A 26,616-nucleotide genomic window follows, 5' to 3' on the forward strand; every position below is an offset into this window, starting at 1 on the left:
AGTTCTGCATGCTGTGAGCATCTCTCCCCCCTGTTTTGGTCCCTGTAATTCTCTCAGACACAGCAGTGATTTTTAGACTTTTTCTTACTGTAGACTTTTAAAGCTGTAAACCTGTCAGTCCCCTTCTTAACTCTACAGTATGCCTTTAGAACTTGGCTAATTGATGAAAATACCACCAAAGGATTGCTTTCACAAGTCACTAAAACTAGATCTGCTCGACTGTAACGCAGCAGCTTCTGTGGAAGCGTGTCTGAGCCTCTAATGCGGCTATTTTTTGTGACTCGGCTGCATGTTCCGTGGTCTGATCCTGTGCCTTCTGTTGCAACCCTTCCCCTCCTCTTACGCTGAAGCGTGGCCATGTTGAAACAGTCACTGGGCAAAAGTGGAGCCACCACGAACCAGGATGGCGTTGCTCCACTGCCTAGCCAGCCACCTCACATCAAATGCAACAACTTTAACAAGTGAGGTGGAGAGCACCCCAACCCAAAACGCCAGCACTCCGAACAGGCCCATGAACAAGCCTCTGCCCCAGTTAAGGCTGCATGCGGCCTTCAGCCCATTGCGGGCACATGCATCGTAGCCACCAGAAGAGAAACCAGGCCATGCACCTCACACACTTCTGGCGAGGAGGCTCACACACATGTCTTTTGAGGATTTGGCCCCACCAGTAAGGCTGCGGGGACACTTTCTGCAGCTTCCAATTGCTCCAAACAGCGTGTCTGCAGGCAGGAGACAGAAGCCAGGCACAGAGCACTCGAACCATAGTCTCACCCATTCTAAAATGGGTGAGTTCCAACTAATGCTTCATAAATTACCAGATTCACAGGCCTAGAGGCAATAAAACAAGAAAACAAACAAAAACCTCAAAAAACCAAACAAAAATAACAAAGAAGGATCAACCTCTAAAATGTAATTCATCCACTAAGAAAAATACCCTGAAAACTAATGGAGAATCCTAAAAATCACTTGAGACACCAAAAAGCAGAAGTCAAAAGATTAATGCTGAGAACAAGCCTCACCAACAGCATAAAAGGCTGTGACAGAACTAAGAGAGGGCAGGGACAGGTGACATTACAGTGGGGGTCTGCTACAGACCACCTGGCCAGGAGGACAGAGCAGATGAGGCCCTCTGTAGACAGATAGGAGCAGCCTCACATCCACAAGCCCTGGTCCTCATGGGGGACTATAACCACCCCGCTATCTGTTGGAAGGACAACACAGCAGGGCACAAGCAATCCAGGATGTTCCTGGAGACGAGGAGAGGTGCTATGCTGGACCTTGTCACCAAGAGGGAGGGGCTGGTGGGGAACGAAGAGCTCAAGGGCAGTCTTGGCTGCAGTGACCATGAAGTGGTGGAGTTCAAGATCCTTAGGGCAGTGAGGAGGATGTGCAGCAAGCTCTCTACCCTGGAGTTCAGGAGAGCAGATTTTGCCCTCTTCAGGGATCTGCTGGGTAAAGTGCCATGATCTACAGCCCTGGAGGGAAAAGGGCCCCGAGAAAGCTGATTAATTTTCAAGGATCACATACCCCAAGCTCAGGAGCGATGCATCCCAGTGAAGAGGAAGTCAAGCAAAAACACTGGATGGCCTGCACGGATGAACAAGGTGCTCCTGGACCAACTCAGATACAAAAAGGAAGCCTACAGAAGGTGAAAGCAAGAAGAGATAGCCTGGGAGGAATACAGAGAGATTGTTGGAGCAGCCAGGGATCAGGTAAGGAAGGCTAAAGCCCTGACAGAATTAAATCTGGCCAGGGATGTCAAGGACAACAAGAAAAGCTTCTATAGGTATGCTGGGTATAAAAGGAAGTCCAGGGAAAATGTGGGCCCCGTCCGGAAGGAAACCTTTTTCGGTGACAAGGACAGTGGGATGGAGTGCCCAACTCAGCAAGTTTGCTGACGACACCAAGCTGTGTGGTACACTCAACATGCTGGAGGGAAGGGATGCCAAGCAGAGGGAGCTTCACAGGCTGAAGAGGTGAGCCCATGCCAGCCTCATGAAGTTCAATCAGGCCAAGTGCAAGGTCCTGCACCTGGGTCATGGCAATCCCAGGCACAAATACAGGCTGGGTGGAGAATGGATTGAGAGCAGCCCTAAGGAGAAGGAATTGGGAGTGCTGGTGGACATGAAGCTCAACATGAGCCGACAATGCGCACCTGCAGCCCAGAAAGCCAACTGCATCCTGGGCTGCATGAAAAGAAGCATGGCCAGCAGGTCGAGGGAGGTGATTCAGCTCCTCTGCTCCGCTCTGGTGAGACTCCCCAGCTGTGGAGCTCCTGACATAAGAAAGACATGGACCTGTTGGAGAGAGTCCAGAGGAAGGCCATGAAGATGATAAGAGGGCTGGAGCACCTCTCCTATGAGGACAGGCTGAGAGAGTTGGGGCTGTTCAGCCTGGAGAAGAGAAGGCTCCAGGGAGACCTGATAGCGGTCTTCCAGTACCTAAAGGAGGCCTACAGGAAAGATGGTCAGAAACTCTAGCAGGGTCTGCTGTGATAGGACAAGGGGAAAGCTTTTAAAATAGCCAAAACCAGGACAGGGAGGTAGATTCAGACTGAACATAAGGAAAAAAATTTTACAATGAGGATGGTAGAACACTGGAACAGGTTGCCCAGAGAGGTGGTGGATGCCCCATCCCTGGAAACATTCAAGGCCAGGTTGGACGGGGCTCTGAGCAACCTGATCTAGTCGGAGATGTCCCTGCTCCTTGCAGGGTGGTTGGACTAGATGACCTTTAAAGGTCCTTTCCAACCCAAACTATTTTGTTGTTCTATGATTTTTGATCAATTAAGTCTAATTTATAGGCATAGCAGTATGGAATAGATCCAGAGAAGCTTGCCATGAGTTACAGCAACATCAGTCTTAAAGGCATCCAAACCCTCATTTTATACCTGTGCACAAGGGATATTCTTTCCAATTGCTCATCACAGCCAAAAATCCCACTCTTGAATGCGGTAACAGAGAAAACACACTGTGAAAAAGGCCTAGCCATGCGTTAGTTCTGATTCTCTAACACTAAACCCCTGGTCTAATAATTAATCTCCATACTACCTCCCCTAGGAACAGTCTCAGATGTTCTGGACTTCTTTATACTTCTCTTTATACTGTGCTTCACTCCTCTATGCCAGAGCATCTGCTCCTTTGCTTGCCTTGAGAACTGTCCTCCTGTCCCCAGTGCAGCCAGTTCTCACCGCACAGATCAGAAACTCAGATCCTCCACCTTGGTCACAACGGTTTGGTTCAGCATGTATGTGCTCTCTTGCAGGCAGCAGCATGACAGCCACACTACACAGACAGGTTAACACACCTCAGGAGATGTGTGAGTTTATAATACAAAAAAAAAAAAAAAAAAAAAAGAGCAAGTTTGTATTTCATTATGTCTCTAATTTTCAAAATAACCCTATGTGCAGCATTACTGTATCTGTAGTATGACTTCTGGGAATCTCATGCTCCATCCTATCAAACAATAGTTTACTTCCTAATGGGAAGTGATGCTTGACTTGTTTTCCTTTGTTTGTCCAGTCAAATGGTGGCTGCCAAGTTTCTGTCCAAATGTTCAAAAGATAAACTGTTTACAGGCACTAAACGGAAGGCAAGTCTGCCTAAAAGTGGGTGTCCGTCATTGGAGAAACAGCGAAGATTAGGTCTTCATGTAATCAGAGAGATCTTAGTATATGTGACCAAAAAAAAAAAAGACCCAAAAGGGGACAAGTACAAAAATAAAACCAAGCAAAAAATAATTAATATTATCCTGCATGTAAGAAAGCTTTAGCAGAAAAGAAAAAAAAAAAAAACCAAGTACAGCAGGTGGACTACTGATACATAAATCTCCCTTGCTTTCTCCAGCACAAACACAGGCACTGCAGTATTTTCTCTGTCCCTCCAATACCAGAAGCATTTAGCAGGGTAATCTTGTGGAGAATCACAAAACTCCTGGACAAACAAGATGTTCATGACAACAGCATTTGGGGTTTTCAAGTAAAGAGGTACAAGATTAGAAAGGGCAGAAGACATTGCTAACTTAAGGAATGGTTCTGTATGAAATCTGAGTTGTTTTAGAATACAACCTCAAATAATTAAACTAGCCAATTCTCTGAAAAATTATTTAAACTCAACTGTTCAATTAGTCTTCTCCGTACAAGGGATGAGAGTGACTAGAAAGCAAAGTACCACATTATTATTTTCAGTAGTGGACAAACTAGTCTTACAAAATACAGCTGTGCGTTTTCTCTGGAGAGTAATGCATTTTCTTTTCCAACAGCAAACTCATAGTTCAAAACGTGTTATTAAGCTTGCACTAATGTTATTTGGGTCTCAAGAGCACAAAAATTTAAGTGCCAGCTAAGCTTTTACCAGATTATTACGGACTTGAAAAGAACACAGTAGGTTTTTTTGCATCTTTTCATAAATACAGGACAGAATAGGAAAATTTTCTTCCCCAAACCAAAGCAAGTATTTTTGTTCAGTATCAGTGATAAGAGTTGGTAAATATCATATGAAAAAACATCTTCTCCTTACACTTTACTATTATATATTTCATTTAATTTTCTATTATGTATATTCCCTATTTTCTGATCATTTTCATATTCTTTATTACTTTGTAACTATAGAAGCAGCATTTTTTTTTCTGCTGGTTGCACTTACAGTAAATGCAACTCACTCCTTTTTCATTTTCTAAACTGGATGCTTTGCATATCTGTCTGATTCCTTGTCTTGCATGGTCCAAAGCAGGCATGCTATAAGAAATTTTTGAGCGACAGACAAACATCTAATGATTCACACCTTTGCAAACTATAACCAGTGACTAAGCCTTTTACAAAATTATTTTTCTTCTTCATAGTGCTGGTTACATTTCCCAGATACTTGCACATCAAAAACCAACTAGCAGGCCCTCGGGGGGGGGCGGGAGGGGGGAACCACACAAACATCTGTAAGAACAGTTTAGATATGCAAGAAACAGCTAAATAACATGCACATTCATTTTCTTTTCAGACTGTTCAGAGATAGGACCTACAGTTTTGTTATTTGACATTCATAGACATTAATGAGCATTTAAAAAAAATTTTGGAAATTGAGACGGATGCCAGGCTGAATTCACCTGGGCTCTGGGAACAGCTATGCTCAAAATTTGGCAGGGTCCTTGTCTACCGAGAGTCTGGAAATGCAGGTCCCTCCGCTCCCCTTTCACCTGCCCAGATGTGTGCATGATGCACCTCGGTATAGTCAGAGGCATCTCAATACAGGTTTTTTTTCCCTAAGAATGTAACTTGTATGATTATAATTTTCTGTTTCAGCTAGTTCACACGCTCTCATAAGAAACACTTTGCCTAAATGTTCCCTGCTAAGTCTATTTAGACAACCACAAAGCCAGCAAACTAGAGTGGAAGAACGAGAAGGTGACAACATTCTTCTTTCTAGATCAGATCTACGGGTAACTGCGGCTGCATCTCACTTTTGTCAGAGCCCAGGACGTGCAGGTCTCACCTCATTATGGGGCCAGCGTATGCAAAAGCATTCCAGGTCCTCCAGTTTACATGTTGCTGGTGAAATCTTCAGGGAAAGAATGCTGCTCTGCCCAAGCTTTCATAACAGCCAATAAATTAAAAAAAAAAAAAAAAATTAAACCAATAAATACCAGTAAAACAAAATATTTGCAGTTTGTCAAAACCAACGAATTCTTCCCACTGTGAAAGCAATGGGTGATGCTTTAAATCTAGGATGCTGCAGCTTGTGAGACGGCATGATTCACTGAGTTTGGACAAACACAGCTCTTACTTCCTTGGCCGCGTTCTGCAACGATACAAGCAACGTCCACGCAGATGGAAACCGTCATGACAAATAGAACGGGACAAAAAATATCAAAGAATAAGGCATTTCAGTTCAAACTAAATCTTTATTCATATGGAAAATACTATTTTTCTTTTTGCAAATGGTGCTAATAAATAAAAATACTCAGAAAGAACTTTGCTTAGACTTAAGTGACTAGTTACAGCCACATGAAGCTTTTAATTCCCGTTAAAACCACGCCAACAACCATGCAGACTGGCTACGAGAAAGCAATATAAACTATATTTTATTTTGTGCAATCTTATCGTACAATCTTAATGCTACCACCTTCTAAACCATTTCACATAGACTGAAACGCAATTTCAAAACAAATATTAAGGGACATATTCTACACTTATACCACGTATGGAGCCCTGTACAGCTTAAGCCCATAAATGTATAATGTAGTTAAGCATCTAAAAAAAGTAAAAGAAAAGAGGACCCCATTCTGAAAATTCAGACAACTTTATAAACATTAGAGAAGAAAAGCTCACATGAGTGAGTTCTCAAAAGACAAATACATTATTAAAGCATAACAATAAATTATATTAAATTTAATAATGTTCATCCTTAGAACAGTTATTTCTGAGGAAATATCACTTAAAAAGCACACCAAAACTTTCATCACTAGCAGTTAAACCTTACGTTTACGTATCTCAATTTCCCATTTGGATGCAATTTTGTTTTAGAACAGGCTTCAGCTTTGTGAGCATATTCTTTGTCATACATTTAAAAACAAATTGAAAAATGTTCAGTTAAGCTGTACATCAAACACATACATTACCAAGGTGAGAAACAGGCACTTGACAGTATAATGTGCAAGGCAAAACCTTTACTGGTCACAGTATAAATAGGTTCTTCAGGAGTGAAATTAAAAGGTCTCAGCCCATCTTTGAAAACAAAATATTGAGGGCTGCTAGCAGATCTTTTTCCGTTCTTTTAGGTCAGCACCAACAACCAAACTGAATACTAGCTCATGCCTTAGAGGGTATTCCATAAACTATAAAATGCAGCATACTTTACCCAAGAACACTAATTCTTTCCTGTAATTTAACCTCAGCATACGTCCTCACCAAAGGCAAATACAGAATTTACTCACAGACTAAATGATGCAATACAATTGCTAACCCTTCTCCCCTATCAGTATATTTTTTAATACATATAATGCCAATTTTACAAATAACACTTGCCACCTACAAGAGTCTGTTTTGTAGCACAAAACACTTTGTAGATGTTCTTTATAGAAACTTAAGAACATCTTTTAACATCCTATAAAAACGGGGGGGGGGAATGACGACAACCCACCAAAACCATGTTGCTACAGTTTCCCTCCAGGCACATCTCAACAGGAATCTCCAAAAAATAGCTATGCAGGAAGTGTAAACCAGAAAACTCTACATGAATTGGAAGAGAGAGGAGAAAGAGAGAGCTAAGAAAGGAATAATGTGGCAGTAACAGGAACAGGGGTACAAGCTTGGAAGAAAATTGCATGCATCCCTTTTCATCAGCACAAGCTTCTTGCAAAAATATGTTTACAAGGTATCCATTATACAAAGGTATATGCTTTCTTGTAAAAACACTATTTTCTCTGAAATGCTAACTTGATCTTGCGACTGTACTGGCCATATTGCTGGGCAGTCACCCAGTTTTCAGTTCTGTTATACCAGTTTAACAATCAGGAGAGAAAAAGCCTACTGTTCGTTTTTTTAATGAAACTTTTGGTTTTATTTTTTTCCATGAATGTTAAAGTATTATTTATATAGGTCATATAAACAAAATAGAAACCAGCTTTGGATCTGACATCGGCCGCACTGCTAATGAGAGGCAACATGCTAGAAAGAGGCACTTTTAGTATTCTTATATACATTTCAAATCTCAAGTTTAACACTTCACCTTCTTCTACCAAAAAAATTAAAATATCAGTAGCTAATAACATGGAGCTTTATAACAAAAATGCTTCAAAAGTTTTGTGCATGCACATACTTGCAATGGCTCAGTTACTCGGTTATCCTGAAAATGCCAGAGTATAATTCAATCTCTGCTTATGGGGCAGGGGGGGAAGGAACAACACAGTATAAAACAAAACATTTGCCTGTGGAACAAGGATCAGCTATTGTAAAAATGAAAACATATGCCCTTCCATAAGAAGCCGCTTATCCCTAGATTCAGGTCTGTGGATACTGAATATTGAGATCTTCTCATACTCTTCTCACTGCTGCTTTCCAAATTTTCAATCACTTTTAGCATAACATGCATCTTAAAAACTGAGCAGCTTAGCTTTGTCAAACAATGTTCAATATATATTAAAAAAAAAAAAAGCAAAAAAAAAAAACCAAACCCCACCCCACACAACTCTGGAAGACCCATTTGACCTGACTATTGGTGAAGTTCCTGTGATGGAAGGAATTACATTAGGACAGTATTTTCCCATTTCACACACAGTATAGCACGTTGTGACAGTTGAGCGTCTTGTGTGCACAAGCTAAAGCATATGCTGAGGCTGAAGATTTGGAAAACAGTCTACTAAGTATAAGCATTCTCCCTGCAAGTGACAGATCAGTATTCTTAGTTAAAAAGGGACAGCATCAAAACTAAAACTATGAGTGGCCCTCAAATACCAAAAAAAAAAACCAACAGGACCTCAAGCTAGTGGAAGTTCCTACATAAGGCAGTCAAATTTACAACCAGTGTATACATTCACCAAGGAATTACTTTTTTTTTTTTTTTTTTGTAAAACCAACAATCCAACATACTGCAGAGTCTGAATGTGAAATATAGGCACAAAATAGATTCTCTACTTTTTTTTCAGTGTGGAAAACATAGCTATTTAACAATGTAATAAGAAAATTTACTATCAGGTGAGCAAAAATTTGTAACAATCAGAATAAAACAAAGTACTGTATAAAGGTGCAATATTGAGCAGATTTGCTTTTGGTTTAAACACACGAGTAAATCATGGAACCTTTCTCTTCTTATCTGTAAAGTATTTCACATTACCAGCATCATTCTAGTTCTTCCCAGTTGTCAGTAAGGTTACCTTTGCTTTGACGTCTAATACTAACCAGCTTTCCAGCTGATTTGATACTCCACCTGGAACTGTTTCCTGAGCTGGCCAGGTTTGTGTATTTTGTGGAGCCTTTGGTTTCATCTTCCCAGCCTGACCAGGCTGTATAGTCACTTAAAGAAGTTGCTGCATCATTAGTAGAGTCAGCAGCAGTAATCTGTGGTGGTTCCCATCCTTCAATCTCATCTGGTTTCCTAGATTGGACATTCTGCTTTATCACCAAACTGTCCCAAAAACCCGGCTTCTTTTCAGACTTCAACTCTTCCTTTAGCTTTAGGTTTGTTCTAGAAAATAACAATGAGGTAATTAATTTCTTCATTTAACAATGCACATAATAGTTATTAATAACATTCAATTAATTTAGTATGTTTTATAGTAAGGAATGCTAGCCAGTCATCAGCCTATGCCAGCACATCCATTACTGTCAACTTCAGGAAAAACACCCTTGTATGCACGTAAGCCTAAACACAGCAGAACCTTGCGTGATAAATCAGAAGTGGACTGAGTACAGCCATTTCCTATTATAAAAGAACTTACACTCCCCCCCGGCCCCGGTGAATCACACAGAACTGCCTTTTGAAACGTATGAATTATTTCAGCATGCATTAGAACAATTTAGGACTTTAACAGAAAAAAAAAATCCAAAAAACAAACCCAGCGTTAGGGTAGTAGAATGAATATAAAAATATTCTATCCATCACCAGCTTTAACAATCACTGTGTTCCTCAGTTTCATATCCCTGTTATCACCTTGCCAGTTAAACCTTATACCCTAAAATAGCTGATGTACACAGTATCAGGACTTTAAAGATACTAGCATTTTTTTTCATAAAGATCTGCACAATATTTTGAAAACAGCTTTTTTGTATTTCTGGTAAGAACTCCCAAAACTACCCTCCCTAAACCAAGAAAAAATCCTCACCTTTGTTGGATTTTCTCTCTCAGAGACATTTGAAAGGCTACTCATATTATTATATTTCTTATGCCATTAAGAACCTTGAATTGGAATTACTTCATATTTGCAGTATGGAGTATTTAAAATACAGAATGACAAATGTTTATGCATAAGTTTATACGCAGGGTTATGTATGTTATCAAATAACGGACCAGAAAGAAAGGCTGAATACCAGTGGTGAAAGACAACCTTCAGGGTTCAATTAGCTAAATAGCAAATTCAAAACGTTATCTGCTAGTAGCATACAAATTCCTTACCACAAATGAAACCACCACTGAAATTTTTTTAAATATTTTTATTAAAATAATTTATTTCCATTAATGAAAGCTTCAAATAGAAGCAACTGAACCCATACCTCTAAAATAATTTTTCCTTTACTGAATTTTCAATTTATGATCAGATTTTTCAGAACTTTCGTCTTGCTAAAGCTAGTCACAGACTTCAAACACTTTTCTCATATTTCATGAGTAGCACACTGGAAAAGTTGCATTTTTCTTTACAAGTAAAGTAAAGTACAAATGGCGGTATACAGGTATAGGAAAATACCTCCAAACTTACAATACAGGCAGTTTCCATAGTAATGCTAAAATAGCTTTCCTCATTTGTGATAATTCAGTTTTCGTACTTCTGCTCTCTTCCCTGGATTGATTCTTATATTCAGCATGAATTGCAACCTTGAAGCAACCAAGCATCTTAATAACACTCAGAGTTGTACAGGGACAGTAGCTGGGAACTTTTGGGAAGTTTGATTGAACAGGCTTAAATGGAAATGGAAATATATGTATTCATATTCCAAATTGTTTACATATATACACACACATATCCTCCCTCCACATGCACATATATGCACTTGCATATTGAAATATAAATATTTTGAAGTAAACTGGAAGCAAAACATAGTACAGCAAGTCTTACCAAAGCTAGTATTGGGCTGGAACAGCTATACTCATAGGTGGCACATGTTCTCCTGTTTGTAACCAAGGCAGTTAGGTAGCACATGTAGGTAAAAGCTACAAATATTTGTAACAGCAAAACAGTCTGTCTGTTCCAGAGACCAGCTCTAACCATACCGGCAGCAGAACTGTTCCAAGTAAACACCTCAGCTCTGACGGGGAAGTTTTGCAGATCCTGCTATCCTGCTATAGCTATCCCAGTTAACCTTTTTAGGTGTAGACAAGACTTCAAAAGAGAAAGTAAAGCACGTTAAAAAAAAAAAGGGGGGGGGGGGGGGGGGGAAAGGGGTGTGGAATTTGTAAACTTAACCATAATTAATCCTTAAGAGGAAAGCGGGAGGATGGGAATAACTATTTTTGCTCGGAAACCTTTACTCCGTTTCTACAATAAAAATTATTATGCAGCTAAATAATCTTTTTAGGTCTGTCAGGAAGAAAAAGGGAATCAACAATATCGTTCCTTTCCTTAACACAGCATGCCTTATTCATTGTTATCTTAACATATACATAATTGTAAAATGCACATAAACCTTTCTCTGTCATTTAACTTCCACCAGTTGAACACTACTGCTTTTCAATGTTAACCTTCACTAATTTGCACTAATTTGCTATTTTCTCTTCCAATTTTAATAGCAGATAGACCAATTGGTTTTACTCACCCTTTGGATTTTGGAGATTTGCATCCTGCTAGCAATTGCTGTTCATCATCTTTATTGAACATAGACGTCACTTCCTTCCAACCCCGGAAACTTGCACCTTGAACCTATACAGAGAAGTAAATAGCCTCATGAATGTGAATTATAGAGTTACAAGCACACAGTATGGATGTCAGTGCTGACTCTGGGTGGCTGATAGGCAGCAATGGTCCTATGTCCTGCATGCTCCCAGCTACACAGCACAGTGGCTCTATACAGCCTGCAGAGAACGGCCTTGTTTTGAGAAAGAGCAGATTGGGTTACTGCAGCAAGAGCTCTTCCTGCTGAGCAAAGGGTACAAAACCTTCCCAGTTTGCAGAGGCTGCGGAGTGACGATAGTGAGTACAGTTGGGTCCTGGATGCTCTTCAGAGGGCAGGAGCTGCTGGCTCCATTTTAGCATACCACAGTAAGAAGGGAATCTAGGCAGCTTAGGAAACAGTAAGGGGTTTCCACAGACAGAAATGAAACAGTCACTGCTGTCCACAACAGACAGGACAGCCAGCTGAACGCTGAAACTCTTAAGATTTAACCTGCTTTGCACTCGTTTTTCCTATTTGTAACTCACCAAAATGGCTTCTTGTGTCCCTGCAAGCAAGAAGGCTAAGAGCATTGGCTCGCCAGTGAAATGTAACACATGGCACTGAGGTACTAAAGTGTGCTCTCTGTGACCGGTAAACATGTAGCATAAATTATTTTTTCAACATTATTAAAGGTTTGATTCCCTCTCCCTCAAAGCAAAAAAAAAAAATAGGTATTGGTTATTTTTATTTTGCAAGCATGCTTAGGGACACTAACAGAAATGCACGCATGTGTGCTGAGCACAGAATATGAAAGTTGCTGCTCTTTCTCGCAGGGTCTCATAGGAATGGCAGAGTGAGTCTATCAGTGTTACTTGATTACATTAAAAAATACGACAATATATTATGAACTATAATCAACAATCAAAACAAAGTTGTAGTTGTCAACATGAGTGAAGGCTAATTCATCACCTATGATTATGCTTCATCCTTTTTGCAGAACTCATTGGTGCAAATTAGTATCAATTTGACATTTACGTTTTAATTGATTACAATTTATAACCGGTGCGTCCACACAGGCCTTGAAACATGTGAAATATCACCTATGAATAGAGCACAAACATCAGAGAGGGAAATGCTGGTACTGCCACTTCCTCACCTTCCAGAAACCCACAACCTCTACCTTTCACAGGAATGAAACAATGTCTGTGTTACTGCACATTAGTCACAGAGTATTTCCATCTCTTGATCTCCTGTTTCACTATGTCCTATACCTTCACTTCTTACCCACCTTCCCTACTCACAGCTGAACCACCTCAGCTACTCCAACTCAGGAGACACAACAGGTCCATTTTAGGATCAGGAGGAAGGTCTAACTTAGACTCAGTTTCACTTTCGTGAGATACAAACATGGATCCAGCTTTGGGCAAAGTTCTGGAGAACTCTGAAAAGGGAAGGCTGAGCAAGCCCAGAGCAATTTCCAGCTCTCATTCATGGTATATGGACAGACTAGGGACAGGAGAGCCAGGTTCATCACAACCCAGGCCTCTGCAACTGCCATGCTCACTTCTCCCTAAACCCACACCTAATCTTACCATAAACTACAGCATTCCTCATGGCTTCACAAGAAAAGCAACAGCTTCTATCTATTTTTCCCCACTATAATAAAGCAAGTACAGATTATAATAAGCAAACCCTCATGTTTAATTTAAACATACACTATTTTTAATTGTGTTTAAAAATATGTAGACAGCTAACTTCAGCTTTGCATCCTGCAGCAGACTCACCATACCCATCTCACAGAATACCAGAACTGTCAATAGCAGAAAACAAAACCAGAGAAGCTGCACATGATACCTTCAAAACAGAGACCTTGCTATACAAAATCCTTGTGTTTAAATTATCAGCCTCGCCAAGCAGTACTCAACATTTAACGCTTCTGTGATGTAAATAATGGTCTAAACCCCCAATTTTAGTCTATAAAGGGGTAATTCTGTTTCTGTTGTTCAGTTAAATTCTGTAACAAGTTTAACATGAGGACTTGTTACTTTGACTTGGCTTCCTCTCACTGCGAAGTAGTTAATCCACAACAAGCCTCTAAAAGCAGGAAGAATCTCCAAGAAGTTAGCTGCTGAAGGAAGTACTCTGTTTAAAGAAAGAAAGAAATAAAAAAAAAAAAAAAAAAGGAACTCCAGAAAGCTTTTCATATTTTAAAAAAAAAATCCTTATTCTTCTGTTATCTTACTCAAACTCTACTATTTCAGACTATATATCACACACAATTTTTACTGCCTTACCACTTTAGGCCTTTAAACTGGAAAAAGACCCATATATATCTCAGGGATCTCATTTATATACAAGCTTATCTTTCTTCACTAGTGACACATAATAAATCTGCAGATTAAAAAAAAAAAACAAAAAACCCCCAACAACTCACCTTGTTACTGGTTTTCAAGTAGCAATTTAATACACAGACAGACAACTAGCTTAACTTAAACTACATGTGCCTTTGAACAATAGCATTGACACAAGAGGATTTGGAGATAAGCATTTATACACACACGTTCAGGTGAAAAAGGATACACCTACACATACAGCTTCTTTTAATCTAGAACATCATACATGCTTCACCGATACAACTCCAACCTGCATTGTTTTGGATACCCAAGCAACCCTCCAGCCAAAAAAAAAAAAAAACCAAAACCAAAACAAAACAAAACAAAAAAACCCAAACAAACAAAAAAAAAAAACAACAACAAAACCCAAACCCAAAAATAAAACAAAAAAAACCCACCAAAACCATTTCATAATAAAATCCTGTTAATACCTAGCCACAAGCTTTCCATCTTTTTAACTCTGGATATTTTTCAAATTAACTTCATTAAGCCCCATTCTGATTTATAGATATCTTTAAGAACAATTACTACAAAAGTTCTGTTCAGTGTCAAGCAGACAGCGTGTGCAGGTCGCCAGAAAAAAACTTACAAACTCTGTCTTCTTTCTACCTGTATGAAAATCAGTACCTATGTACACACTGTACCTTTCCTTTAGTATTTTCACAAACAATAATAAACTCCCACAATGTCTCCACGACATTTGGTAGGTACATACTGGGTAATAACTGTGTAGCAGATTCTAACTGATTTGTTCTTCTCTCAATCAGCCCCCTTAGGGGAAATGTACACTAAACCTTTAAGGCCTACTTCCATCACTAATTTATTTGGAGTTTCAAGAGGAAACACTGCCAGGATAATCCACAGAACAGGATCAATGTCTAAGTAGACCAAATTTTGCTAATAGGTGATAAAACTCATTGCACAAAGTCTTGTGGATACTAAATGGACTAGGCTGAAACAAACCCAGGAAGCGCAGAGGTAAAACCAGCGCCTCTGCCTACCATGCTTAAGTGTCCTGTTCTACACCTGCCTACGCCAGCGCTGATCCTCTGAGGCACCCTTTCATTCAGCTGAAAAGGAGCAAAGACTTCACTCTTGACAATCTTCTCAGTGATACCATACTTAAGAATATAAACCTTAGCAGAGGAATCGTAGAATCACAGAATAGTTTGGGTTGGAAGGGACCTTTAAAGGTCATCCAGTCCAACCCCCCTGCAAGGAGCAGGGACATCTCCAACCAGATCAGGTTGCTCAGAGCCTCATCCAACCTGGCCTTGAATGTTTCCAGGGATGGGCCGTCCACCACCTCTCCGGGCAACCTGTTCCAGTGTTTCACCACCCTCATTGGAAAAAGAGCAGGTCAAATATTTATTTCCCACTTCCAGAAGCTTTTTTCTAACTATTGAACTGTTTGTTAAGACAACAATGTTTCTTTTTGACTATGGCTGTCATGTAACTCTGTCACATACTAAAAAAAAAAAAAAAAAAAAAAAAATCCCTCCAAACAGCCTGTTGCCTTTCTGCATTTCTTTTCAATGTTCTTTAAAGATTTTAACCTACAGACAAGTGCCACCTACATATGCAGCGCTACCACCAGTGCAGCCAAACAGTTACAACTCTATCCGCTGGTAGGTACAGCTCAGGAAGGAGATTTTGAAGCTACCATTCTCTGGAGCCATCAGTTTGACACGCAGCAGCTGCAAAGCCAAAAAAAAATGCTGGGAATCATCACAAAAAGGATTAGACAAATTCAGAAAGCAGATCCATAACTGGATGCCCTCTGTTTAGATGGATGCACCCTGTAATATCTCAAAACAATGATTCTTGATGTTGAGGGAAGAGGCCCTAGAAACTGGCCAAACCACAGTCAAAGACAGACCACCAGACTGGATGGGCCAGTCTCTGGATCAGCTGGGAATTTCATACATTCTTACAGAGCACGTGGAGAAAGACTCAGATGCCAGAACAATTAGCTTCCTTGCAATGGATGTCAAAGGAAGGTCAGTAAGAAAGAAGAGATGACAGTTTGGTAAGCTGACTCCTCACTACACCGGAGATTTATTTTATGTAAAAATATTATTGTTATGTAAAGTATGAAAATATAGTACTGATATGGTTATAAAGCATCAAGCCACTTGCAGAAGTTCTGTATTTCATTTTTATGACGTAACTGTCTACACAAAACTCAAAAGTACTACTCCTAAAATTCTAAAAAAAGTTTATACACAGAACTGTCTAGCTTGTATTCTCAAAACTTTGAAGTATTTTTCCATGTGTTAGTGGAAAAAGAAATAATTCACCTTCCAGAGTTCACAGAATCACACAGCATTTACAGCTGGAAGGGATCTCTAGAGATCATCTTGTCCAACTACACTGCTGAAAGCAGAGTCAGCTTGAACAGATTGCCAAGGATCATGTACAGCCAGGTTTTTAATATCTTCACAGCTGGAGAATCCACAACCTCTCTGGGCAACCTGTTCCAGAGCTTGACCACCCTCACAGTGAAAACATTTTTCTTATGTTTAAATAGTATTTCTTCTATTTCAATTTGTGCACATTACCTCTTGCCCATTCCCTGAGCACCACCAAGAAGAGTCAAGCTCCATCTTCTTTACACTCTCCCTGCTGCTGCTGGGGTACATGCAGAAACCTTTCTGGTTGCTCTTTATTTTCCACACCAGATTTAACTCTGGGTGGGCTTTGCCTTTCCTAACCCCATCCCTACACTCTCAGAGTGTCTATATATTCTCCCAAGGTCACTTGACCCTACTTCCACCTCCTGTACGCTTCCTTTTTATGTTTGAGGTTTTTCAGGAATCTGTTGTTCATCCAGACAAGCCTCCTGCCACCTTCACTTCTTGCTCTGCTTGATGGGATGAGCTACTCTTGACCTTGGAGGAGGTAATCTTTCAAAATCAAAGCTGATTGACACCACTAGAGTAGAACCAGGTGTACAGTCAAAACTCCAGGTTAAAAAAAAAAAAATATATATATATATATATATCTATCTCAAGTGAAATGCCTGTAAGGGGACTGCTAAGAAAAAGCACTATTAAGAAGGACTAGAATTGTAATATCAGATGTTAGAAAGTCAAAACCTTTAGAGGACTAGGTCAGATGCTGCAGTCTACTACTTCTCAAAAATACCAATGAGAAACAAAGCAGAAACTTCTCAAGATGCCATTTCAGTATTCTGTGAAGTACGTTACAGACTGGTCTCATAGCAGTTTGACTATGGGAGCATGGACTATGCTTCTGAGAACGGCCATTAATAAAGTTTCTGCCGTATCTTCCATTTTAGATTGTGAAAATCTGTGAAGCACAACACCCCGTGCAATCACCTAAAAGGATCAGTAAAGTGAAATTACACACACAGGTATTAACCCATCAACTGGCAGACTACTGAAAAAACATCATCATTGTATGTCCCAGCAGGCACCAAACGATCTCAAGCCCAGAGCACAGATTCTTCCCCCTCAGCAGAGGAAACTCCAGCTTATGAAGCAGTCTTTCTCCACCATGAAAGAGCTGCCATTTAATTAGCATATCTTCTGAAACTGGGAGTACAAGTAGCCACTTCTAGAACATCACGTAAAGGATACAGTCTGTATCCCCAGTCCAACTGTCTGCTGCTTCTCCCCTTCACTCCCTTCTCGTGTGCTTTGCCGATCAGTATGGGTGCACATCTGTCACATTCCCAGAGAGAAGTCTCAGGAGGTGGCATGTCTGGTTTATCAGACACTGCTGCTGAAGAGGATCAACCCAGTCCATTGCCTGCTCACATTTATATTGCCTTCCTTACATTACAGTTTTGTACCTGTGTGATGCTGTGGAAAACCAGTATAACTCACTAAGCCATCAGAAATCTAACTCATTCATTTTTTTTTTGTGTTGTTTTGGGTTAGTGATAAGAATCAGCTCTTTAGAAGATGTCAGAATCAGTGAATCACCAAAGAATGTGGAAGCTGGGGCCAACAGCACCTTTTTTTTTTTTTTTTGTAGCAGCAACTACTGTATCAGCTCAAGCACCCTCTGAAAGTTGCAGTCATCTATCCACTGTCTCCCACACATACAGCCTTGTACATACAGTATGGCTTCCCCAAACCCACCCCCTAAGCTTCACTCCGTATCAACCCTTACAGAAAAGGGTTTCTGCTTTGTTACCTGTATTGACTCAAGTGCATCAACTGTATATAGATTGCATATGTCAACTACAGTTTTTCTGTCTTTAGATGAAAAAGGGAACAAATGACTACTGACAGTTAACTTTATGAAATGCCCCAGAAATGGACAGGTCCTCTTAAATTGGAAGTCTCCTATGAAATTGAAAGGTATTATTACCAGAAATGACTTTAGGTATACCATGTTTCAACACATCAACAAGTTCTGGTGATTTACATGACTCTCAGCTTCCCATACACGGTAAACAGGCAACGAATAATAAATGAACAATGGAAGAGTCTACTGGGAAACATCACTAAGAACTGCCACTTAATTTTACAGTCAGAAGTACGTTGTTCATCATCAGAGCTCTACTAGAGGGCAAGAAGGTTCATGAAATATTAGGCCAAAAGGCAACAAACCAGGAATACTAACAGCTAGGTATAAACTAAAGAAGTAGATTTGCCTAAAAATAAATTTTAAAAGTACATTGCACAAAAAGTTATGTAGATATAGATGAACATATACTAAAGAGGAAGACCATATAAATTTAACTGAAAACAGTTAAATCCATCCATCAGGTGGATGTGGTCAATACGCATGAAGTACACTTTATTATGGGAGTGGGGAAAAGCACAGAATTCAATCAAGTCAAAGAATAATAGCAAGGATTTGAGACACTATATTAGACATACAAGTCAAAAAGTTTACATTTCAAAGCAAGAAATTCAAGCATATTTGAACATTACTCTGACTCTAAAATGGCTTTATGAGTGGGCACCAGTACTTTCAACACATTCCAGTTAGACTTTTCTATTTTCCAACTGCCTGGCCAGCAGGGCCTGAAGCACAGAAACCACTCTCTGCAGGCTACAAGAAGCCACATAACAAGAGTCTTAGCAACCAAAAAGAGCAAGTACAAGGAATTCTTGCTGTATACCTGTAGTGAGAATCAGCATATTCAATGTCATTGTGTAGTTAAGCAGCTAATCCCTAAAAAGTCACTGCTCAGCATGTATGAAATGAGATTTCCAGAAATTTATATTTTAGCCAAGTTTTAGTAGACTTTCACAAGTATTCTCAGAGCACTGACAACTGGTGAATCAAAACGCTCCAGCAAAGTACAGGCATTCCACAAAACACTTTTTTTAATAAATGTAAACAAAAAGAACGGATTTTCCTCTCAGCCTTGACTGAGAAGAAACAATTGTTTGTCCTACGGCTTCCCTCCTGCCTCTCCTTGAAAAAAAAAAATGAGCCTAAAATAAAAAGTTAGAGATGGAATTTTCCATGTAAGTACCTTACAGTTCAATAAAGTTACAACTAAGTGTTTTCTAATAAAAAAATGCCAATCAGCTTTCATTAAAGAAGCATTGTTCCCACGTTATAGGAAACCTATTCATAACATGCAAGAACTCAAATAACAAAGTGAAAAAACAACCCCCCTCCAAACTTGTCTTCCAGATATCAAAGCATTGAGGGGGGGAGAACTTCTTAACTCAACCAACTGCTAGTGTGCTAACCAACAGTTATGCTATTCTTTGGCACACATGAGCTGAAAATCCAGGATTTGGCCCTACCAATATATCCAATTTCATTATTAAAATTATTTGTTTCTCAAAACTCTTTGTCTCTTTTCAAAAGCAGGCCTAACAACAACTGTAGATGAAGTTTTTGCTGAGCCAGACATGGTGGGAACGCAGGTTCCAGATGTCTGCATTTGGCAAAGCACCACTAGAGGGTTCACGGTTCCTCACTCTGAGATGCCACGAGGCTTTTCAGCCAGCTACACCTGCAAAGAGGGAACTAGAAAATTTCAGCACAGCAGTTAGCCTGTCCTCACTGCTAAGTGGGCGGCTTCCTGCATGATCAGAAACCAAGACCATTTTACAACCTGCATTTCCAGCCACCAGGACTAGGTCCCTCTTTCGCACCTCCAAACCTCGGTCAAAGGCGTTCCTCTGTGAACAGGCATCAGGACTATCCTAAAATTCAGGCTTTAAGAGACCATGAAGGCTGTCTCCCTGAAGTCCAGACATATCCTTCATCCACTGTCCTTTTCTTCAAGAACTTTGTTGTTCTTCACCACAGTGATTCAACATGGAGATTGTTTTATTCATAACATGCACATACTGAAAGGCCACACATATAATTCATCATCCTTTTATTAACATACGAAAGATTTTGGAACTTCTGGAATATCACTATACTGACAGCTTCTAAAATGACAGAACCACCAAATAAAATACAGCAGTGCTTTCAGAAACAACAATAAAGAAAGAAGATGAGAAGGATAAGGTGGGTTTTTTGTGAATACATTTTTAAAACAGGGGTGTTTTAATTTAAAACACAAAAGTACTGCAGCTCAGTGGTTTGCCTGATTACTTTTTTTTTTTTTTTAAGTCAAAACACACACTTAGCAAGTCTTCCTGAGTGACTAAGTAAGGGGCAAAAAAGCTTCAGTATAAAATAAATTAATTTTAAGATTCTTTTCCTAAACATTCATCATTTGGCATAAACTAAACAGTAGTCTATGTCCTCACAAAAAGGAATACATTTCTTCTAAAAAGTAGAAAAAGGTATAGTACCATCTGACCTCTATTTTCAGTGAAAATCATGCTGCATCTGAAGTAGAACAAATAGAAGTGAGAAGCAGATGTTCAGTTTATACATATTAATGTAAAGTATTCTATTACACTAATGAAACTATTTTAAAATGCTTTTCTCTATACCTATGGAATTTCAAAACAAGCTCTAGCATATCATAACAACTTCCAGTTCTTTCATCTTCTACTAATGTATTTTAAGAACATTAAAAAAAAAATTCTTGGACATGTATCAAGGTAAAAGAAATTAACTTGTATGCCTACTTTTCTTTTTTGAAAGAGATATAAGATAAAGTCCTTAACCTCTTGTGGTCAGAGAGCCAGCTGAGATACGTATAAGGGAATAAATAACCCAAATCCCTTCTACTTTTCATGTTTTCATCACTTGTTACAGCTAATATTTAGTGCTTCCTTAGACTTCACTTCAGTTATCCCTGTGGCTTTTTATTTTCATTTTGTGTTTTAATATTTATCATGTGGAAGAAAAAAAAAATTAAGATACCTTTTTCTCTCCCCAATAATGAAAGGAAATAAGGCAGCTTCCTTTCTTTCTAATACTGCACTGCTAATATTACTTCAGTGAGAACCCTGTGACCCATGACCATAAGTAATAAGAAAATCATCAATGAAGTACATAACTACCCTCTTTAATCAGGCTGTACACGAACAGGAAACTTCCTAACATACATTGACTGAAATATATATAAAACATGTTACACTTCCAAAGAACAGGTATTTACCTTTGTTGCAAGTTGTGACACTGAAGATGAAACTTCATCATGAAGAAACTGGTCTTTATTCTCAAAAAAAAAAAAAAAAAAAAAAAAGAAAAAGGATAAAGATAAAAAAAGGCCCATAGTCAGTTTTAGTTTGACAGTCAGTGTGACACATTTTATTCTATTCAGCCCATCATAAAAGAGAATTGACAAAATATGATCACAATGCAAAACTACGCAAACATCACTACTAAAGTAAGAAATGTGAACAAAACTATTTAGAATGATGAAAAATGCCACACCAGAAGTAAAAGGCAAAATCAAACCCCACACCCCAAAGAGAGATCAAAAAAAACCTTGCACTATAACAATTTTAGTACAATTAAAATTTAAAATTTAATTTAAATCTTAATAATTGTGTCTGTATTTTGGGGATCTAGATTGATTTTCTGAATACTGTACTAGATTATGGTCTACGCACTGTCTGTAGGCTGGGAGAGAGGAATGTTCTAAGATTATTTCCTCCTTCACATTAAAAAGTATTACATTTCCTTAACTTAAAGACAGACTTTTGCCTACATTCCTTTCCCCTCCACTTACAACAGTAGATTTCTGAAGAAAATCAGAGTACTGATGATGCTAGTGAAGGTAATTTATTAGGGTAGCATTTCTGTCAGTCTCTGAATTAAGCCAGTGTCTTAGTACGCTCAGGCCATCCTGTTACTATCAATGTTCTCTTCAAGACAGGGCAAGTAAGATCATTGTTGGGAGTACTTTAGAGGCCAAAGAATGATGTAGGAAGTGAGGCATAGTGTATGGAAATTATGTAATTTTCACTTTCATCAGTCTGTGTTTTAACGAGAAAAATGTTAAACTTTTTTTTTTTTTTGCTCTATATATAATGCAAGTATGAGAAGCACTAGGTATTTCTAGTCATGTGGGGGCCCAGATGTATCAGCTTGACTTTGACATCAGCTTCAAATCCCATGCATCTTTGCTGTTACATTTATAGTTTAGAAATATATTTTTAAAATATTGAAACATATTTATTTGCCTACTAATGTTTCAATTTACTTTATAGGCCATACTTTATATCATACAAGGGACAAGGGGGAAGTAAGGAGCATTTCTAGAACCAGTATGAAGACCATCACCCTACAGTTCCACAACAGCCGTATGTTGAAATACAACGATTCGTAGATAGCGAGCTTTACTTGTTGGGGCAGAATACAAAGTCAGGACCTCCTATTATCACCCCAAATGAAAATATTACTTCCTGTGGATCTTAACAAGTTGTTGAACTTCCAGATTTCAGTTAGCTGTCTTTAATACAAGAGTATATTATTGTCGATGGAATAATAAAAATGGTAAAGTTAAGATTTGCGTAGTACTCTAAAATGAAATTCAATTACTTTTTCCGTTTTTTCCCCCCTTTCTTTCCTATTAAGAGATCATTGGCAAGGTTTTAAACTGAAACACTGCACGCATACCATTTCAGAAGTTTCCTTGTTTCTCCTCAACACTCAGCTCGCAAAACTTTTGGATGAGGTTGCAAAGCCTTAGACTTAAGTGGTATCTCTGCTTGGACACAGGGTAAGAGCTAGAGAATATTTCCTCTGATTTCTCCACATTTTTATAAAAAAAAAAAAAAAACCACACCAAACAAGAACTAGAAAAGCCTCAAGGGGAAGCATGGTAAAAGAAGAAATTATTTCAGGCATCCAGAGCTGGCAGAGCTACCAGTTTCAACAACCAACAGTATTGTCTCCAGAACAAACAAGACACTGTTAGTACCTTCCAAAGAAACAACACCTCATTTTAATTCTTCCAGCTCTCCAAATATCTTAAGAAGGATAACGAACACATGAAAGTGCACAAAGAGATTTCATGATCTGCTACAGAGAAAAGATGGAAGTGTGAAGACATACAGCCTCTAGCAAACCAGAGCACAAGGAGGCAAGAGCACAAAGCAACTTTCACAGTGTAAGCTTTTAGGGGAAAACTGAGAGATGCAATGAGCACCCCACGTGGCTAGGGAGCCAACATCATAAAATGTTAATACCATTGTTGATAAAAGATGTAATTCACAATAAATAGTGGACAAGAGGTATTTATTAGCTTCTTTAAAAGTGTGACAGCTAGAGCTGTGTTTCTGTGTTGATACAGTGCTACTACTCACAGATATACAAGGTGCTGGCTCATAAAGAAGGAGCCAGTAGTTTGCAGTAACTATGCTCATGCCGTCAAGGTTGATGGTAAGAAGGCAAACAGAAAGTTAAAACATTCAAAATGGAAAGATTAAAATATATGAAATCCTCAAGAAAGCAACTGGTGACAATCCAATACCTAAAATATGGGGGTTTTTTGGGGTGGAAGACCTTATTGCTCTCTACAACTGGCCAAAAGGAGGCTGTAGCAAGAGTCTCTTCTCCCAGGTAACAAGACAAGAGGAAATGGCCTTAAGTTGCACCAGGGAAGGTTTAGATTGGGTATTAGGAAAAAGTTCTTCACCAAAAGGGTTGTCAAGCATTGGAACAGGCTGCCTAGGGAAGTGGTGGAGTCACCATCCCTGGAGGTATTTAAGACAGATGGATGTGGAGCTTAGAGACGTGGTTGAGTGGTGGATTTGGTAGTGTTTAAACTTACAGCTGTACTCGATCTTAACGGTCTTTTCCAACCTAAATGATTTTGTGATTCTAAGTATCCATAGCATCCTTTAAAGATACACTGTCTGAGAAAAAGTAACATGGACAACTGTGGTGTGCTCACGATGTCCTGTACATCCCATTTGCTCACAGTAACTCTTGATTGAAACTAGCCAGTAAGTTCCAATGTAGCAGTCTCAAAGAGACAAGACTTTGAAACATTTTGTTGAAAAAGCCATTGCTAGGGAAAGCAGAGAAAAGCAGATTGATGGCCCATGGCAGGAAGAGAGTGCAGAAGCACATGGTGGGGTTCAGAGCCAGCCATGGCTCACATCGCAGGAGCCTGTGCACTGTGCAGTAGGGTTGGGTTGTGTATTCTGGGGGGGGAAAAAAAAAAAAAAAAAAAAAAAAAAAAAAAGGGACAGAAGAAAAGAGGAGAGAGGGAGAGGACCAGTGCCACCACTGGGAAAGCCAAGGAGAAAATACAAGAAGCCATATACAACCCATCTTCACTTGTTACCCACAGAATAATTTATGTTTTTCAGTTATACACAATAGTACATCCTTTCCTGATATATACTCTCTACTTTTATTACTGTACAAAGATCAGGGAGTCCATGATTTGGTTTTTCAAATTTTCTTTAGGGGATAATCTACTGTACAGCTACATGTAAAGAATGAGATGAGTTTGCTTTATCATGCTGCATAACACTTCCAAATTATTTCAGTGTATTTTAATCTGAGCGGTTTATAGTTATGACAATTTGTTTTTTACTTCCATTTAAAAGAAAAACACGGGTCACATTATAGTATTTAGTAACTAATAGGTGAGTAAATGCTAACACTAGCGGGAAACACCAATCAGCAACTTGAATAGCCTTCCAGTTCTGGCGGGGGAAGGTTGGTATGCGCAGTGTGTTTTCATAAGGAAACAAGTGCCCTTTTGTTGGACATACTGCAAACCATAAGGTACTCAAGGGATTAATTCAACTAGCACACAAACCTTTTTGTACGGAGATCAAAATTGTAATCTACTTCCCTCAGCTTCCTTTGTGGTAAAGTAATTAATTAGTCTTTTTAGATCATTCACTTTCATAATTCAAGCCAAGATGAGGAACGCTGGACATCAAACAGTTAAGGCAAATAATAGCATCATCTCACCCCACATGCCCTTCTTTTGCTCTAGTACATAAAATGGTGTATTATTGATTTTCTCTACCCAGCTGTGGAACCTTCCTATGGTACACACATTAGCTGTCAAAGCCAACCACACATAAGAGTAAGCAAGCTATTATTCAAAGAGTAGGTCCTTTCAGGGCAAGTTCTCGCCCTTCTACTGACCTATTATGTCCCCTCTGCCTAGCATCACATCTCATCAATGACTGAGCATCATTTGAAGTCTAGGTGAAAATGCCTGTAAGTGCAAATTAGATTATGAACCATAAATTTATAATTTAAGTGGGAAAAGAAGCCAAAACATACACCACCTCAAGAGATAGACTCCAGGGTAGAATTCAACACAATTTCCAGTATTCCACAAACCCTACTAAATAATTTAATGATAGGAGAGGGGAAGATTAAAAATAAAATAAAATTAAATTAAATTAAAAATCACTCAGGAATCACAAACCTGAAAGCTAACTTCTGAAATTAGAAAGATTCCCAAAACACTGATTACAAACCAAACAGCTGAACAACTATATGTACACAGCCTGACCAGAAACAGCCCAGATTCAGAAGAGGAGATCACACTGCCAGATCACCGTCTTAAAATACAGCTCACAAAAGAAGCCATTTCCTTGGGTTTGAGTAGGAGCTTGCTATAATGTCAAATGAAACAAACAAGACGAAAGTAGATCATTAATGCAAAAGTCACTCTGCTTATCTAATTTTAGAACTGAATCAAAAACAGTGCAAAATGCACTTAAATATGGGTAAGAAGAAAGTTACCAGCAGATGAGTGGCAATGGGCCTCTTTCTTTGCTGCACCTCTAACATACACCTGGAAAAATTCAATGCATGGATATATGCTTTCTGAGTCACAAAACTGAGGCAACAGTGATCAAATGTAAACAGGCACTGAAACAACTAAAGTATTTGTGACATTTTTTTAACATAGCTGAAAAATAAAACTGAGCTGTACCTGAACACTCACACAAAACTGAACATGCCCTTTAAGAAAAAAAAAAAAACAGGTTTGCAATTCTAACGAATAAAGGATGCCTTACTCAGTCATACATAGCTTTCTTCTTGGACATGAGGCTATGTGCTCAGCAGACATAACTCCCACACTGAACAGCGAATTGCCTCTGCTCCCTTCCAGCCAAGGTAGCCCAGACTGAGATCAAGATCATTTCATTAGTCTTGCCCATATTTAATCAACTGCTAGATCTCAGTCTTCCATTTTTATGTCCCTAAGGCAAATGAGTGAACCAAACTAGCCATCTGGGCAGGCAGTGTAAAATTGAAAAATTTCCTATTAATATCACCAATGAAAAATATTAACCTAGGCATTTCTAAGGTCTGCTCATGCTCAAGAGTACTTCGGTATTTTAGACTCATTTTTCTCTTCTATAGAAAATA

At 39.0% G+C, this 26,616-nt stretch overlaps 1 protein-coding gene across 2 annotated transcripts in view; it reads right to left on the bottom strand.

The window, feature by feature from the left end:
• Positions 1-6,046: 6,046 nt before the first annotated feature.
• Positions 6,047-26,616, bottom strand: part of TDRP (testis development related protein) — a 28,253-nt gene continuing 7,683 nt past the window's right edge. Inside the window, exons 2-4 of one of the 2 annotated variants that reach the window (XM_086744435.1) lie at positions 21,413-21,472; positions 11,456-11,559; positions 6,047-9,173 (exon numbers count right to left, since the gene is read on the bottom strand). In XM_086744435.1, coding sequence (XP_086600561.1) covers positions 8,828-9,173; positions 11,456-11,559; positions 21,413-21,472 — 510 coding nt within the window. In that variant the 3' untranslated portion in view covers positions 6,047-8,827. The remainder of the gene's footprint in view (positions 9,174-11,455; positions 11,560-21,412; positions 21,473-26,616) is intronic. The other variant, XM_086744436.1, reaches the window with a different exon arrangement.

This window comes from Chlamydotis macqueenii, chromosome 3 (genome assembly GCF_036417535.1).
Source record: "Chlamydotis macqueenii isolate bChlMac1 chromosome 3, bChlMac1.mat, whole genome shotgun sequence".
Classification (NCBI taxonomy): Eukaryota; Metazoa; Chordata; class Aves; order Otidiformes; family Otididae; genus Chlamydotis; species Chlamydotis macqueenii.